General features: G+C 38.6%; 1 protein-coding gene across 1 annotated transcript in view; it reads right to left on the reverse strand.

The window, feature by feature from the left end:
- Positions 1–7,825: 7,825 nt before the first annotated feature.
- The window catches only part of LOC146332491 (CD82 antigen-like), a 54,997-nt gene continuing 44,967 nt past the window's right edge, over positions 7,826–17,855 (reverse strand). The window contains exons 6-9 of the mRNA XM_084721832.1: positions 12,821–12,919; positions 11,353–11,526; positions 11,138–11,221; positions 7,826–9,201 (exon numbers count right to left, since the gene is read on the reverse strand). Of these exons, the coding sequence (XP_084577958.1) occupies positions 9,124–9,201; positions 11,138–11,221; positions 11,353–11,526; positions 12,821–12,919 (435 nt within the window). The 3' untranslated portion in view covers positions 7,826–9,123. The remainder of the gene's footprint in view (positions 9,202–11,137; positions 11,222–11,352; positions 11,527–12,820; positions 12,920–17,855) is intronic.

Below are 17,855 nucleotides of genomic sequence, written 5' to 3' on the forward strand. Positions count from 1 at the left end.
TTAAAACACCCAATATGTTAAAGATGAAATGAACTCAGTGCAACATAATATTAAATATGTATTTAAGTTTGTTTTTTTGCAAAACACAGAAACTCAAACCTCCACTCTCATGCAGAGTTAAACTACTTGTCGTGATCTTTGATACTGCATGAGGAAGACGAGGAGGAGGAGGAGGAGGAGGAGGAGGAAGACTCGTGGGTCTGCGCACCTACAGAATAACAAACACTCTGCCTGCTGCTGGAGGAGACACCTGGGACAGACTCTGTGGACATTCACAGTTATGTCAATACCTCCAGGTGAGCTCCTCCATGCTCTGCTGCTCCTGCTGTACATGCAGGAGAAACCAGGAGCAGCGAGTGTCGAGCTGAAAGCCCAGAGTGCACGAAAAATGACTCACGCAGCATTTCAAGGACCAATCTATCAAAACACAACCTACAGTACATGTAGCAGCAGCAGCAGCCTCACATCTGAGAGTGTTTTTACACGACCTGAGCTTCTTTTCATACGTTCATGTTGGTCAGAACATGTTTTATTCATTATTCTGAAACTCATCGACATGTTGGATGTTTTGACTCGAAATTTGTTGAGTGTTTCAGCTGCAGATATTTGCATGTTGGGTGAATTAAAGATAATCACCAACCACCTGTATTTCATAATAAATGACAACACACTGAGCTCAGTGTATGATGTTTCACTGCAGAACAAGTCACACTGAAAATCACTGAATGAAAGAGACTTCAGTTGACTCCAGTATCTTATATTTGGTCTGAGCAGGAGTGTAAGAAGAGTTCAGCTCTAATCGATTAGGTGTCAGCTACTAAATTAATAATTAACTATTTTAATAATTGATTAATCAGCTTGAATACCTCGAAAAACATCATTTTTTTTAATTCCAGCTTCTTAAAAGTTAATATTTTCTGGGATTTTTCTAAGTTGAGTCACATTTGGCCGTCCTATACAAATATTCGACAATTTGTCCGCATATTTTAATGCACTTCTTTGAGATCTGTGATGTGAAAATATCAATATTTTCACACAGTCAGAGAAATTAAAATTTTTGACTGTTGGGACAGTGGACCAAGATGTTTCTGATGAGTTTTATTTGGTTCCTGTAAAAGAGTTTGGCGAGAGCAGTTTCTGGTTAAACAAAATGTATCTTCCTCTTTAAAATAAAGTGTTATGATCCCCAACTTTGGGCTGCGGGATGAGGGGTGTAACAACAATTAAAAGTAACTGGGGAAAAAATAGGAAGGGAAAACTGAGACAGGAGCGTAAACAAAGATTCTTTTTTCAAATTAAGTTAATATCAGATTAAGTAAAGCAAACATTATAGCAATAAATTCTAACTTAAAATACTAAATAAAATGACATAACACGCAAAAAACAAGTGTCTTTGCAAACCAGGGAAGCTGACAAACACATGAAGTGCCAGTGAGTGTCCTTGCTAACTGTGAAGGCTAGCAAGACACAGAATACACAGAAGACAACAAGTGACTTTGCTAGCTGGGGGGGTTAGCAAAACATGTGACACACAAAGGACAACAAGATGTCCTTCCTGTCCCTGCAGGACTAGACTGCAGACATGCAGTCCTCAGTCTGCTGAACGGCTCACTGAGCCTTTTCAGCTGCAGACTCCCTGCTTTTAACCACCAGGTCCTGACTGCAGACTGACTGCAGACTGACTGCAGACTGACTGCAGACTGACTGCAGCCTGACTGCAGACTGACTGCAGACTGACTGCAGCCTGACTGCAGACTGACTGCAGACTGACTGCAGCCTGACTGCAGCCTGACTGCAGACTGACTGCAGACTGACTGCAGCTGCTGCAGGAGACCTGCACACAGGAGAGCAACACACAGCTGCATGAAACATAAGGTCTCCCACTGGGAGGTATCAACAGTATTAACTGTCTGTTTTTCATATTAAATCGGCAGCTGACATTAACTGACAATAATGGTGCACACTGGAAAAGGGCCCTGCTGAAATCCACTGTGTGATTTGAACTGTGTCTATAATAAAACATCAGGATTTATCTGTTGATGATTTTTCTGATTTTGTGTTGAATCTACAAAGTAACTAATAACTAATGAATGTAGTTGAGTAAAAGCAGGTTTCTTGATGTGAGAGAGTCAGAACTTTAATCAGAGTTGTGCAGTTTGAGTTTTTCTCTGAACACCAACGTTGTGAATGAAACACCGACCCCACGCAGACTCACTTCACTAATGACTTCCTCTGTGAGCATCAACGCCCCTCATTGTGAGGTGAAATTACATTAAGCTCAACATGGCTGATGATGATCTCACTGGTCTGGACTCTGTGTGTGTGTGTGTGTGTGTGTGTGTGTGTGTGTGTGTGTGTGTGTGTGTGTGTGTGTGAGTATATGTCTTGCCTGTTTCCTGTCAGCTGTTGTTTCTCACGTCTGTGCTGAAGGACGGCGTGTGTGTTCGGACCGTGAGCTGAATCTAACTTTATTTAGTCATTTCCTCCTGAGCAACATGTTTTCACACGTTACAGAGCGGAGGAACCAACATCTGGAACAAACAACTGATAATCAATCAATATACGGCAAACACACACCTTCACACCTTATCTATCTATACCAGAGTTATCATAGTTTTATATTTTTCATTATTTTTTATTTTTATTTTGTTGTTAATTTTTGTTTTCAGTTCAGTTTATCATCACTTTGTTTCCAGTTTGATCATTTCTATTTAGTTTGTGTCTGAAAATATTTACTTTTGGTTGATTTTTTTTTTTATTAGTTTCAGTATTAGTTTTTTACTACAGTATAGGGTAGACCTGTCCCCAACTAAGGTTTTCTTTACTCAAATCAGATTTGCCCGTCTTATATGAATATTCAACGATTTGTCCTTTTCTTTTTTTTACAGTGCAGTGCACAACACTAAATTCCTGGATGAGCCTACATGTTTTACTGTTTAGACTTGGATTTTAATGCCATTCTCAATGATCTGTGATGTGAAATTTCTCACACAGTCAGAGAAATTCAAAGTGTGGATCCTCCTGCAGTTCAGTTATAAAGTGCGGAGCTTCTCTCCTGAGGCTGCAGCTGCTGCTCCGACTGATGATTCGAACCGTCGACCATCAGGGGAGCAGCCTTCATATGGGGGTATTTATCATTTGTAAGAAGTTCAGAAGTCCTGCCATTAAGAATTATGGACACATTTCCAAACTGGTCACATCCTCACCCACTCCAGCAGCATCACCACTCATCCTTAGCTTAACAAGTTCTTGTTCATTAGCCTTGTCGTGACACAGATGGAGCCTCTAGCAAACATTTACAAACCCACTGAATAATGCAGCAGAATGAGGCTCCTCATTGTTGTATCTGTACGTATATTACTGGATTATTATTACAAATAAAGGTGTAAACAGTATTTTCATGTTGTAGCTGGTGAAGTGAAGCTGCTACTAACAACTATAACCTGTTTGGTATTTTAATGTAGGACGACACATCTTATTTTATAAGTTTCGTTCAAAATTTGCTGGAGAGAAGCAGGTTTGATCCTCGGATTGTCAGGATAAATGAAATTACTGAAGAGTCCTTAACCCTCGACCCGCGTGAACAGAGCTGTTCACTGGCCCTTTATCATTTATTATCAGGATTTTTCTGTGTTCTGTTGGTCATTTTCTGCTGTGATACTGAAGAAATTACGTCTCTTTTCAGCTGAAACATCTGTTTGGTTGAAATGACGATTGTGGACAAAGTTGACCTTGAACCGGCTGCTAAAATGGAAGCTGCTGCTCTTACTGGGACCCACACAAAAAGACATTATAGACACGGTTACGTGCACACAGGAGATATAACCCTTCACTTACCAAGGTTTCACACAAAAGGAGAAAAATCTGTTTAGTGACTACAATAAAGGAGAAAGGAGAAACTGGAATGACACTGAAAACATATAAACCAGCAGTTTATACATGTAACCTTGTGATTAGTGGGAATGATGAAATAAAATGAAAATCACAACGTTATGATGTGACATTTGTTGGACTGTTTACCAAATAAAGATGGTTTCTTAAATCTGGAGAAAAGGATTTGTAGGCCAAGGCGTCTCTGCAGGACTACAGAACTTCAGTAAAATGTTGTTTTCTCATATCTTTCCAAACTGCAGCTTCTGTGATTTAGATGTAGCACAGCTTCACAACTGGAAGGACACAAAAGAGTTATATATTGTTGCTGTCTTATCCAAGACAAATTTCCTTCTGGACAATAAAGTCTGTCTTATCTTATCTTATCTTACAAACCTTTTTATCTCCATATTGTTACTTTTTTTTAATAAATCAATGCCAGGTCTCACTGTTTATGTCTGTCTGTGGATTTTATAAATTTTTATCTGTTTAAAAGTATAAAAAAGATTCTAACTTTGCCTCAGCAGCAAAAAAACAAATACACAGTTTTTTTTTTCTTTCATTTCTTAAAAAACAACATACAAGGTTTCTGCCCAACATGTCATGCATACACATGTACTGCAGACATGATGCTAAAAACCTGTATATCCAGGGCGTCCTATGTACTGAAGCAGGGTTGCAACTAATGATTATTTGCATCATATATTCATGATTTTCATATATTTTAATTATTTTCTTGATTATTCAGTAATTAATCGATTATTATTTTTTGACTGTAGAATATCAGAAAATGGTGAAAAACACTTTCAAAAGCTCAAAGTGACGTCATCAAATGTAAAGATATTCAGTTTACTGTCATAAGAGGAGTAAAGAAACCAGAAAATATTCACATTTAAGAAGCTGAAATCAGAGAATTTGGACTTTTTGTGTTAAAAAACTAACCCAAAATCACTAATCGATTATTAAAATAGTTTGCAATTAATTTAATAATCAATAAATAATCACACTCACTACAGCTGTTCTTTCCTAACAAAAGTACAAAAGCATAAAAAATACTTAAAAAAACAACTGTATTGAGATGAAGTGTTGCACAGGGTAAAGTCAGTGTGTGTGTGTGTGTGTGTGTGTGTGTGTGTGTGTGTGTGTGTGTGTATGTGTGTGTGTGTAGGATAACACATGCAGAGTTTTGGCAAAGGTTTCTGAGCACTTTGCTCGGGGCAGCAGTTGGAGGTGTGTGTGGGACAGACGTGGGAGTGTCCCTCTGCTTCTGAACACAGGAGGAGGCTGAACGTGTGTGTGTGTGTGTGTGTGTGTGTGTGTGTGTGTGTGTGTGTGTGTGTGCGTGTGTGCGTGTGTGTGTGTGTGTGATACAGTCATCTGAACGGTTCAAGGGAGCTGCTGTTACTCACAGAGCAGTGAACACCACAAATACACCTGACACTTTCATTCATGGGTTCATCAGTTATATAAACCAGATTATTGGAGGTCAGATATAGAGAGAGATGATTCAAACAATGGAAGTGAATGGTGACCACTTTTCAACTGTAAAAAACTGGTGTTATCCAAGTCTCCTAAAGCCCAAACATGACAAGTTGACTAAAAAAATGGCATTTATTCCATGTTTTTATCCTGAATCTTCACTGTAGATCTTTAGCTTGGAGACACGTTCACATGAACACTGTCTGAACTGTGTGTGTGTGTGGTGTGACGGTGTGCAAACGGCATGTTGGGACTTTAGGAGACTTACACCAGACGAGCAGTATGGAGTAATATTAATGTTTATTTTTTTTATTGGTCACCATTCACTCAAACTATTTGTTGTTTTCCTGTGAAACTCCTGCAGAGTTTTGTGGACTAAAAAACTAAACTCAACCTTCAATCAGCATGAGGGTGATAAGGTGATGACTGAATTTTCACTTTTGGGTGAACTATCCCTTTAACAAGAACAATGGAAAGAAGACAAAACATTGAACCTTACCTTTTTACTTTAATGTCAAACAGCTGAATAAAAAGCAGGTTTTTTTTTTTTTTTAAATCTAACTGTAGGAAGATTTAATCAATGAAAGCAGCTCCTTATACTGTTATAATGTCTTCATTTTTAATCTTAAAAAAAAAAACTCTTGCTGGACTAACTTTTAATGTGACATTAAAAATGTGTTTTGACCCTTTTTACAGCAGCCATCCTCCCTGTTTCTCAGCCTGACTTATACAAGAAACTGACCACATCAAACAAACTAGAAAATACATTTAAAAAACTTTTGAATATCTAAATAAATAATACATAAACATGACTTTCTAATAATCAAAATTTAATCACAAGATAAACTCAGTTCTTCATCCTCTCTCTTTCTTTCTGTCTCTGATGTGGTCTCTGTGCAGAGAGATGTCACCCTCTAGTGGTCTGGGCAGGAACTGCAGCATGTGTGCAGCTCAGTACTGTTGCAGTATTGTTATTCATTTATGTATAGTATATATGTATACAAATTATCACACCTCGAGGTCTGTTTAGTAATGTTTATGGAGATTTTCACATAATCACAATCAGCAGTTACCATGGAAATGTTCAAATCATCTTTTTTTCTCTTTATTTTGAAAAACTCTCTCTCCTATTGGTTTAAATATATATATATATATATATGTGTATATATATATATATATATATATATATATATATATATATATATATATATATGTATATCAATTTATTATATTCAATACACAATGTGTAAATTCTGCTGCTGTGGGTCTCTTTCATTAAAACAATAACAAAAGATGCAGTCTGATGACGTCTGATGAAGTGAGGGATCATGGGAGTTGCTGTTTTCATAGTTTCATAGTTTGAGAGCCGCCAAAGCTGCCGACTTCCTTCCTCACTCTCTGACGTGTTCTGGGTTTTTCCAAAAGTCACAGCAACTAGCAAGCTAGTTAGAAACACACCGTTTCCTTCAATAAATTAATATACAGTGTGACATATGGTTTGTGTTTGTTTTTTCTTTTTACATGTTAGTGCAGCGATGTTACATATTTAAGTAGCTAACGTTATATGTAAGACTTGGCTACCTGTAAACAAACTGGGGGCAACATTTCACCAGAAAGTTGGGGCGTCCAACATTATCATGAGAAACAAGGAAACAAGTCCCTCCTATAGAACTTTTTTTTCTTTCAACAAACAGCTAACTTAGCAAACATATTAACAATGTCAGTAAGGCGTCATTTTGGGCTTTAAAAGGCATTGATATTTTCAGTATTTATTTGACTTTTCGTAGACTGATCAGCTGGTTAATTGATCAGGAAAATGATTCACAGGATTGATGAACAAAAAAGTAATCTTTGGTTGCGGCCCTACTTTTTGTGTTTGTTTTGTGTTAATGCAGATGACTGTAGCATTATATAATTAGCTACCTTTATATGCTATCTCTACATAGCCACTGTTAGCATCAACAGCTGTTTACTTACCAGTCTAGAAGACATGTTGCAGTTTCAGCATCAACTTACGTCTCTTTACTTGCTGGTGGAAAGCAATGCTAATGCTAATGCTAATGCTAATGCTAATGCTAATGCTAACATCTAGTTTTGCTTGTTTCTATCACTTGTTTCTTTGCTGCTGAATGTAGTTTCTTGCCCTCGTGACAGAGCTTCTTCTTCACTCTCTAATGTTGGACTGAAGCCAGACTTTACTCACTATCACCTCCTGCGGTACAAAGTGGTATTACATGACAGGATGGGCTAAGGCTAGTTGGTTAGCATGCTAAGTTTAGTAGATATCTCCGCAACACCATAAATGTCTATGCCGTAATGTCAAACCTGCTATCTCTTCACGTTCTGTTGATAATTTCAGAAAATGTAGATTTAGAAATTATTATTGATTATCTCAGCTTTAAGACTTTAATTCTGCAGCTGAACTACAGGACGTGGCTTCCTGCTTCAGTAATGGATATAAAACAAACAAACAAACTGTACTGTAATCAGTTTATTGTCAAAATGAAATATAATGAATGTTGTGAGTACACACTTACTAATCCAGCTAGCTACCAGAAGTCCATCTAGTTATAAACATACTGTTCGTACCCTCTGTGTCTTAGAAACTATTATAAAGGTTAATGGATGTTTTTCATACAGACTGTACATAAAAAGAAAACAGGATGGTGGATTTGTACATTATAAAAACAACACGACAGCTTGGCTGAAAGTTAAAATTATACAGAAATGAATTTCAAAATGATTTTTCTGTATAAACTAATTTCTTTTTCCCAGATGGATCTCCCCCGAAAAATATTTCCTCTGCTCCAAAATAATCTTTTTCCTCGTATTTTAAATTCACATATTTCAAAAAGTGGTTAAAATAAACGTTTCACTCCTCAAACACTCGTCATTTTATGTTAAAGTTGGCAGAATTTGGGCTTGTATATGAACTTAAAGCTTAAAAAAAAGTTTTGCTTGTCATCACAGACAATTGTAAACTGGGAGCGATACTTTAAGAAAACAAGTATCATCATAAACGTTCCTCTTTAGTATCTCATTATTTCTATTATTACCAGAACAATGAAAAATAAAGAAATAAATCATGAAAACAAAAAGACAAGAAAAGTTTAAAAAGGAGACCAGCTGCTAAAGGAAACACTGGCAGTATTTTTTTGGATTCAAATTCACACAAATAATGACTAAAATTATATACAAAGTACTAAAAACATTTCACAATAACTCAAAACGCTGGTGTATAAAAATTAAAAAACACACACCACACACGGTGGATTTTCCAGTTGTCCAAATCAGAATCTCCCAGACTTAGCTTCTGTCATTACACACAGTAATAAACATGATTTCTCTTCAGATTTTTTAGGGAAACTTAAAACCGTGAAGCAATAACGTGCAGAGAAACCAGCGACGCCGTCACTCCGTACCTCAAACTTCTCTCTCATCCACTCTCATCCATCATTTTCCTCTAATTTCATAAACACTTTTTCAGCGTCGCTCTCTAATACAAAAAAGTCTCTAAAGTGCTCCAAAGAAACTGGATTAACAAAGAAAAAAAAAAGATGGAGGTGTCTGAAAAGAAGAATAATCTAATAAAATATAAAGCAAACACACATTATTTTACATTTGGACAAAATGTTTCACCAGATACAGGGTGGAAAAAAAGCATCATTTTACTATATTTCCCTCTTGTTCTCTTTCTGTGCATCTGCAGTTCAGCCTCGTCACCTCCTCCTCTTCCTCTTCCTCCTCCTCCTCCTCTTCCTCCTCCGCTGAGCTTTAGTACTTTGGCACTTTGGTGTAATCCTCTGTGTGAATGTTCCTGCACAGGCAGATGGACAGGATCATCCCCAGCAGCTGTCGAACAAAACAAACATCGATCAAACATTTTAACATCTTTTATAACGGTGGAGAATGAAAGGTGCCACTTGACCTTAACAGTGTTTAACACTCAGACTGAAACTTCTGCCACCAGAGGTCTCCATCACATTAAAACAATAATTAAACAAAGATGCAGTTTGATTTTGAAAATCTATCTGATGTGACTCCGGCAGAAATCATGCTCACAGAAAAGGTCTAATGTTTGACCACAAGTTAAGGCAACAGGCGACCAAATTAAACTCACCGTTATCCTTGAATAAATTACAGATTTCTCTGGGTTTGAACATCGTTGGAAAAATATAACATGAAAACAAAAGTAGCACAAAAGCGGGTGTGCAGCAGAGAATGGCTGCTGTCCCTGCAGGAAAAAAAGTTGCACCCGAACCGGGCCTACTGGAGAACATGGAGGAGCTGCTGCTGTGACGGCGTGGAGACAGCCGGCGGCGGAAACGATGGAGCAGGGGCTGCGCACAACACCGTCTCCGCCAAAGGTGCGGTAAGCCGCCGCTGCTATCAATACTTTTCAGCAACGCTGAGGAATAAAATGGAGGAGCTACACCTGAGCACAAAAATCTGCAATAAACATCAGAAGTCTTGCCTCATGATCTACAGGGAGACCAGGCTTCAAGACTTTCCTGACCCACTGGTTCAGGATCAGGGCTTCAAACGTTCGTATGGACAGGAACAACCTCGGGGAAAATGAGGTGGGGCGGCATTTGTGTCTATATTAATGACTCCTGGTGCAAAAACTACACAGTTAAGGACACAGTATGTAATCCTGATCTTTAACTCTTATGTTTCAGCCTAAGACCACCGACATAGAGACTACGGGAACATTTTCATCTGTGCTCTATCTGTGCCGACTGTGTTCATCTGCAATTACAAAACACGCCAAAGCGCCAAAAACTGCGAGCCGTCATAAGAAGTTTACAGTTTTCTACTTTTACACTCACTTTTTATGTAACATTACTTTTGAGAACAATGTCAAGGGAGTCAGGAAGAACCTGTGCAGTTCAGCTGCTCCAACAGTCGAGTCAAATTTCAACTTTGGGGGGAAAAAAAAGGAATGCAAAATACACAAACCTTTACTTGATGAAGAGAGCTGCTGTCTGAGAGCAGAGACTCTTCAGTGGACAGAGGACCGCCATGTGTCAGAGGGGATCAGAAATATTAACAGAAAGGAACTCTGATCCTGAAAATCTTGAATATACAAAAAATGTGGCGGAAGTGGTCCATTTTTTTATTGTCTCCATTATTCATTTCTGGCCGTTGTCATGACCAGCGTCTAACTACTGTGTAAAATTTGAAGAGCATTAATATCAGCACTCTAAAAGGAACCTTCATCAGTTCCTGAAGGTCGCTGTTTAACGTCGTCAGTCCAATTATCCATCTGTGTCTGTCAGCAGGAAACAACAGACACGTGTATAGAAGTGAACCTCAGACCTGCGAGATGAAAATAATCATGAAAAATCTTGCAAGAGTCGGGAATCCCTTCTAGAGACAACCAGCAGACGCCCAGAGTGACGGACACGACCTGCCGCCAAAGTCATGGCAGCGCTGCAAGATGGCGGAACATAAAGCGGTCGACAGATTCATCTATAACAGAGACACTGAGGCACGGTTTCTATGATGGAAATGATGTTGCCAAATCTCTACCAGTGGTCATATTTTTACTGTCACAACACCCAACAATGGTAGCAGGTAATGCCGATCCAGCCTAAGACTCTGAACAACCCTGCTTTTAACACCACAGTCAGCTGGAGTCCCATTGGTGCAGAGCGGACAGAGACCCTCCTTCTCAGGCTGTCTTGATCTGTTCGTTTGCTTTGCATCAGAGTTTGACTGACGGCTTCCTCGACACAAAGCGCCCTCAGTGTAATTTACACGTTTGTGAATGTTGGTGCCGCCGTACCTCGATCAGACCCACTCCGAGGCAGATTCCCAGGACGACCCCGATGTTGGTGAGGAGCCAGCTCTCCACGCTGGCAGCGCAGCCCTGATCACAAACAAACAAACAAACAAACAAACAAACAAACAAACAAACAAACAGAGGAGTGAGTGAAGACGACACAGGCAGGGGACAGCAAACGGGTGACAGGAGAGAAGAGAAGAACGCGGGTTATTTACCACATCGTAGACGGGCCAGTCGGGCGTCTGAGCCTCACAGAAACCGCTGTCGGAGAAGTTTCCGTTGGCGAGCGAGATGTTCTGGCAGGAGCAGGGAAACAGCAGCTGGGAGCTGTTGACGATGACCATGTTACCGTCCCAGTCCAGACGGCCGGTCCAGCCACAGCACTCCATCTACAGACACACAGACAGACAGAGAGACAGACAGGATGATCAGTAGAAAAAAAATGACTTTTGTCTTTACATCAGCTTTCCCGACAAGATGGGAGACTGAGAGTTTGACAGGAGCGTCCTCGTCATCTACAACGTCCACACTAATGACTGAACTTTGACCCCAACACAGCAGCAACCTCCTGTTCAAACTGTCTATACTCATTTACAGGTTATATGTCTTGTTTTGTGTGGTGTTTTCACCCTTACTGGACAGAAGAGGCAGGACAGGACACAGAGGAGGACAGAGGGAGGGGTTTGACATGCAACAAAGGTGGAATCAAACCCAGGATATTGTGGTGAATACATGCACCTTACAGATGCAATAAAATGTTCAACAGTCTGTGGATTGACGTCTCTGTAAAGGTGAGCAACACTGCCAAACGTTAGCTTAGAAATGGAGTCCGCTAACGTCGACAAAAGACCGACACCCACAACAACACAGAGTCCAACACAAAGTCCTGAGTCAGCGCTGACAAATATGATCGCAAATCATGTGAAATATATTGTGATACTGTGGTTTTGGCCTAAATTACTTCACCAGCTAACGTGATCCATGATAACTTCTGTGTTTGGACAGACGGTGTTGATTTTATCCAACAATAAATGATCCAAAGAAAATATGGGAACATTACAGATAATAAAGTCAATCTGAGCGATGATAGAAACTGACAAAACATTAATAAAGTAAACAAAACCTTTTCAAGCACATTTTGAAGTGAATATGTTTATGTTGACGCTGTTGCAGAATATAATCAGCGAAGACGAACACTCCTAGTGCTTTAAATAATATATTTCTAAGGAAGGAAATGTATTTTGTGAAGAACTTGTAGACGTTCCTGTTAAATGGAACAATCAGAATCGTTTTATTTAGACCGTGAATCTCCTTTAAGAAGCTTTTTTCTTTTACTCGTGTGCTGCAGTTTGAGGTCGCGGTGAAAGATAACGGAGCTGATGGACTGTTGTTAAAATGAACACAGTTATAATTTATTTTTTAACCAAACACTTTGCACTTCTGTTAGCTTTGATTCGTCTTTTTGTTCTGGACTTTTAAAATCGCTGATCAGAGGTCTGTGGAGGTCCGTGTGTAGCAGACTGTCCAGCGATGACTGACCTCTCTATTATCTGGAACAGCGTGTTGTGTGTCGTCCTTGTTTATATTTGTTGTAGTTACATAAAAGCGGTTTGTATTTTGGACCAAACAGATTTAAGATTTAAATAGCATGAATCTGACCCCAGATCAGTGCTTCCCACTCACATTCCTCTGGATGAAGTCCCAGGCCTGCTCCGTGGTCGAGTTGTTGCCGGGGTAGTTGTCCAGCACTTTGGTGACAATCTTGGACATTTCTTCATTTAACTGAAAGAAAACAGACGTGGTGTTTGATTAAATATACGTCCAGTGATGCAAACACAGAATCAGAGACGTGAGGACGACAGATTTGTTTTAGTTGGCTCAAACTGAAGTGAGGACACGTTCGCTTCTGTTGAAAATGACTCAACTTGAGAAAAAAAGGCCTTTTTTTACTTGTTGTATGTAGCTTTTGTGCATTTCTGCAAGTCTGTGGTTCATATTGGAAAGAATTTGTGTCTTTTGATTTGGTTTTGTTTCTTTTTAAATTTAAACTCCAGAGTTTTATTATGCGTAACTTGTTTTATGAAAGAAGGAAACCAAACCAAACCATTTATCCCACAGCTGTAAGACTGCAGATCAAGAATTTACAGAACAGAGTTGGGTACTTAGGCGCTGCTGTGGCCTAAAATGGCTAATTCTCAAAAAATTGTGATGCATGTTGCAATGTTTTTAGGTGTTTTTTGCAATTAAATTTCAGGAACAAGTCAATTTTTGTAAAATTCATTAAAAACCAAAGACAACTTCCCTCAAGCAGAGAGAATAAAACCACACTGCGTTCTGAGTAACGTCACCAAAATGTTAATAACTATGATATATCTTGTGTTCTTTTCAGTAGCTGTGACAAAATAAGAAATAAAATACAAAAATAATAAAACATTAAATCAGTTCATAGAAACATACATGCATGATGTTTGTGCAGGGGACTGCTATGATTGGTCAAATTTGCAGAAAGGCTGCAGTGATTGGACAAAACTGCAAGTTACAGTGAGTCAGGGAAACAAGTGGAAAGTGGTCACAAGTGCAGTTAAACTTTTCAAAATCTGATGCAGACAAGATTCACTGCAGTATTTGTGATGCCAGATGCAAAGCTGGTGAGGGCAACAAGTCTCACCTGAGGAAACACCTGGTCAAACACAAAAAATGTCTAAAAACTGAAGAGTGTAACCTGTTTAAACATTAGCACACCTGCAGCCAGCGCGGAAGAAGTTTAACTCAACCCTCCACAGAAAAATAAAACTTTAAGTGACATATCGAGAGCTTCATCAGCGTCTTCAGGTAATTAATTATCTCACTGGATGAATCGTTGTTGGAAAATCAAATCAAGAACAGAACATATACATATATATATATATATATAAGCATAGAGAATATAAAATAATCTGTATAAAATATATACACTCTACTACAATATATAAAAGATATAATATAATAATAATAAGAAGAATAACAAATATATACAGTGTATAAAGGTACATGTATCTACAGTATGTCACAGCAATATATAAAACTAAAACTGCAATATATGGAAAATAAATGAATAGAAATACAAGAATGGATGTAAGAATTATGTGCAAAAATGTGCATCCAGCTACCATCATATATAACCGTGTAATATGGTTTGTGTTATTCCACATGTTATTGAAAATTCAAGTCAGTATTGCATACATGATTAATTGTATGAAGTCAGTATAAATAGAGAATAAATAATGAGGTTACAGTTGCAAAAACTCTTGCATAATAACCTATAAACAAAAGATAATCTAAATTTTTCCCCTTCTTTCAGTGAAAATTTGGAATTTATTGCAGCTCTGCAATTTTCACACTTTGCAAAATTATCCAGTTCAGTTTGGACCCTTTTGTGGGCCTTTTCTGGTCCGCAGGCCATATGTTTGACATCCCTGGCATAGAGAGTTGGTGTGGGCGTCCAAATTCATGTTAAAATAAGATGAAACTGTGCATGGCGTTTTTATCTGAGCACACACTTAGTATCAGCAATAAGAGTGAAAAATAGCTGTTACGCATTTCTTTCCACTACAGACTTGAAGCCAGCAGCCAGTTAGCTTAATTTAGCATAGCATAGCACAAAGAGTGGAAACAGCTAGTCTGATTCTGTCCAGAGATAAGAAAATCTGCCTCCAGCACCTCTAAACCTCAATAGTTAACCATCTTTTTTTGTTTAATCTGTGCAAAAACCAAAGTGTAAAAACAACATTTGCAGAGAACCAGAACAGCCGTTTCCTTTGTTTCCAGTCTTTATGCTAAGCTAAGCTAACTGGCTGAGTGGTATCGACCTTTTCATCTAAATCCCTGCAATAAAGCTAATAATCCTGTTTCTCAAAGTCTGAAAAGGTTTAAAACATTTAGCAAAGAGGGAATCTGTTGATATTTAACAGCATTAAATAGTTTTTATCAGAACCATGTTTCTCTAACATTCCTGAATAATCATAATTCTGCTTCATGACTTCGGTATGTCAGCTGGCAGCAGCTCTGAATTCTTGCGGTGGAGAATTTGGCCGTCTGATCAGTAAAATCTAAATTTCCAGGATGTCCAGAACATTAAAGTCAGGAGCTGAATACAGACACCTTCAGATCCAAATCACCGGAGACCAGACGCAGGAAATCTGGGTCTAATGGTCACTAAATCTTTTCTCCTAAAAGCTGAGACGCTCAAGGTTTCAGCTATTTTTCAGAGCAAGTTTTTTTTCCTTGAACCTTTACATTTGGCAGAGAGCGACAGCCTGAAAGCTTCCAACAAACGTTCAGATACAATAAACAGATATCTGTCTGAAGTCATTTCATTCTGTTCAGCTGCTTTTAACAAGGACGTCTGGTTCAGAGGACACTTCTGGACCAAGTCTGAGGGATTTTCTTGAACTTTTTACTTTTGAAGCTATAAACTCTGACTGTATACATGTGTGTGCTTTTAAGTAAGAAAGTTAAGATTTCACTTGTAAAAAGTCTGTTACATAAATGTTGTGACTGATTCCACATAAATCCCTCAACAGAGCAAGAAAATCAACTCTGTTGTTTCAAAGTTGAGTTAAATTTACTGATGAGGATAAAGGAAAGATTTTTTTCACAGCATCGTTGTTTTGTTTTTTTTTTAATTTACTGCATCAACCTTAAGAATGTGCATTTTTGTCTTATAAATTGTATTTCTAAGCCTCCATGTTTGTAGTCCACACATATCATAAGGCTAAACAGATTAAACAATTAGTTGGTCAACAGATATTCAACAGTTTTCACTGTCAAATTATTAGTATTTTCTTTTTAAAGTGCAATAGAATTCACCCTCCAAACAGATAGGGGGCAGTATATCACCAGAGAAACTGCTGCTAATTGTAGCTGTTAGTGAGTTAGCACAGTTACCTCAGTTAGCTGGGCAGCTAGTCATCCTACTTGTTGACTTTGCCCGGATTCATTAAATAATAAAAATGCAGCCCCAACGACTTATATCTGGTCTGAAGCCAAGTCGGTCTTAACTTGGCATTTTAAGTCAAAACTAATAGTTATGACGGTTGTGACAATGGGGAAATTTGCAGTGTCACAGCAGCGAAGTGGACAGCAAAAATGGAAGAAAAAAAGTGGGGAAAAAAGGCCTTGTGGAACAAAGGAAACAGGGAGGAGGCCTGAGCTCTACTATTGGTCGATTACCTTCTCAGGTACAAAGTGGACGGGCCGCGGCTAGCTGTTTAGCATGCTAACTTCATCAGATTTCTGATACACCATACATAGATGTCTTACAAATAACATAAAAACTGTTAATTCTTTACCTTTTGTTGATAATTTCACTTTATTTTTTCATGTATTAAACTAAATTTTTTCATTGCTGCACCTTTAAAGTCCTGTCTGTCATTTTTGTCTTTGTTTGAAGGTGATAATTGTGATAAAGAATATTTAACCATCCGGCAACCAGATGGTCCTGTTTATTTCATTTTTCAAGCAAAAAAAACCAAAAAATTAAAGCCGTTTAAATACAAAACAGAAAATTGTGACACATCATTTTTTTTCTAACTGTCAACTGAGAAAATTATCCACAGATTCATTAAATAATAAAAATGCAGCCCCGACTGCAGCCCTGCAAGGCTCCAATACACAGAGAGTAATGTTGTGTTCATGTCACGTAGGACAGAAGGCTGCAACTGCAAATTTATCATGACTTGTTTCATATTATCTGACAACTCAAGATGGTTGTATGAGTATTAGAAATATTGTGCATTCATAAAATAACATCAAACATCAGTTAACATCAGTCTTTCGTTACATGAGGGTCCGTTTGTTTACATTTTCAGGTGCCTCCTTGTTATTAGGCATTGAACCGGACACGTCAAAGCTTTCAGAAAATCCTGCTTGTCACAGTCATAATTACAACTTGGATGTTGACATAAATGCTACTTATGAGTTGGAAACTGGTAATTAGGGTACCTCACATGACGTAAACGCAGCATGAGGTCTCAGGGAGGCACACATGTTTTGCATTGAGGTCAATTACTGCAACGATATAAACATCCAGCAGGCTGCGTGTGAGCGAGCAGAGGAGAGTGCAGACACTCCTCCGGGTTCTGAAGCACTACTGCACAGTCACAACCAGCTTAAAGTAAAAATAACTCATTTACACAGACAGAGAAGCAGACGGGACACAGTTTACTCGCACATGAACTGACTGGACGATCTCTCTGTCAGTCAAATCATCAACAGCTCAGGTCCTTTCAAGCTAAATGAACTGTCATTGTTGGTTATAACCTGCTCTTATGAGTTGTTATAGAGATCCAAACAACAAGTGCAGCAAAGTTTTGTTGTGTCCTGTTCTTCTTAAAGGGGGAAGATGCTGGAAAAGGTTTCCGCCAGCGCATTTCAAGCCCGGCCGGGCCTGAGTCGACAGAGATTTAAATCAAAACGTGTTCTAAAAGCTGCATTCAGGTATAACTCGGTGCCTTAGCAGAGTGCATGAGCCAGCTGCAGAGATTTCATGACGATTATATTCTATATTTTCATGATTTTGTCTCAGGACTACACAGACTGCAGTAAAACCAGTCAGAATTAAAAGCTTAGTCTGCTCCTAAAAACTCTTCCTGAATCCTGAGAGTCCGTCTGTCTGCACTGAGACCAGTGTTGTTATAAATTTGTTCCTATGTCACCAGTTCTCACTGGTTCGCACAGA

The sequence above is a fragment of the Lutjanus erythropterus genome, chromosome 1 (genome assembly GCF_056507025.1).
Source record: "Lutjanus erythropterus isolate fLutEry1 chromosome 1, fLutEry1.hap2, whole genome shotgun sequence".
Classification (NCBI taxonomy): domain Eukaryota; kingdom Metazoa; phylum Chordata; class Actinopteri; order Lutjaniformes; family Lutjanidae; genus Lutjanus; species Lutjanus erythropterus.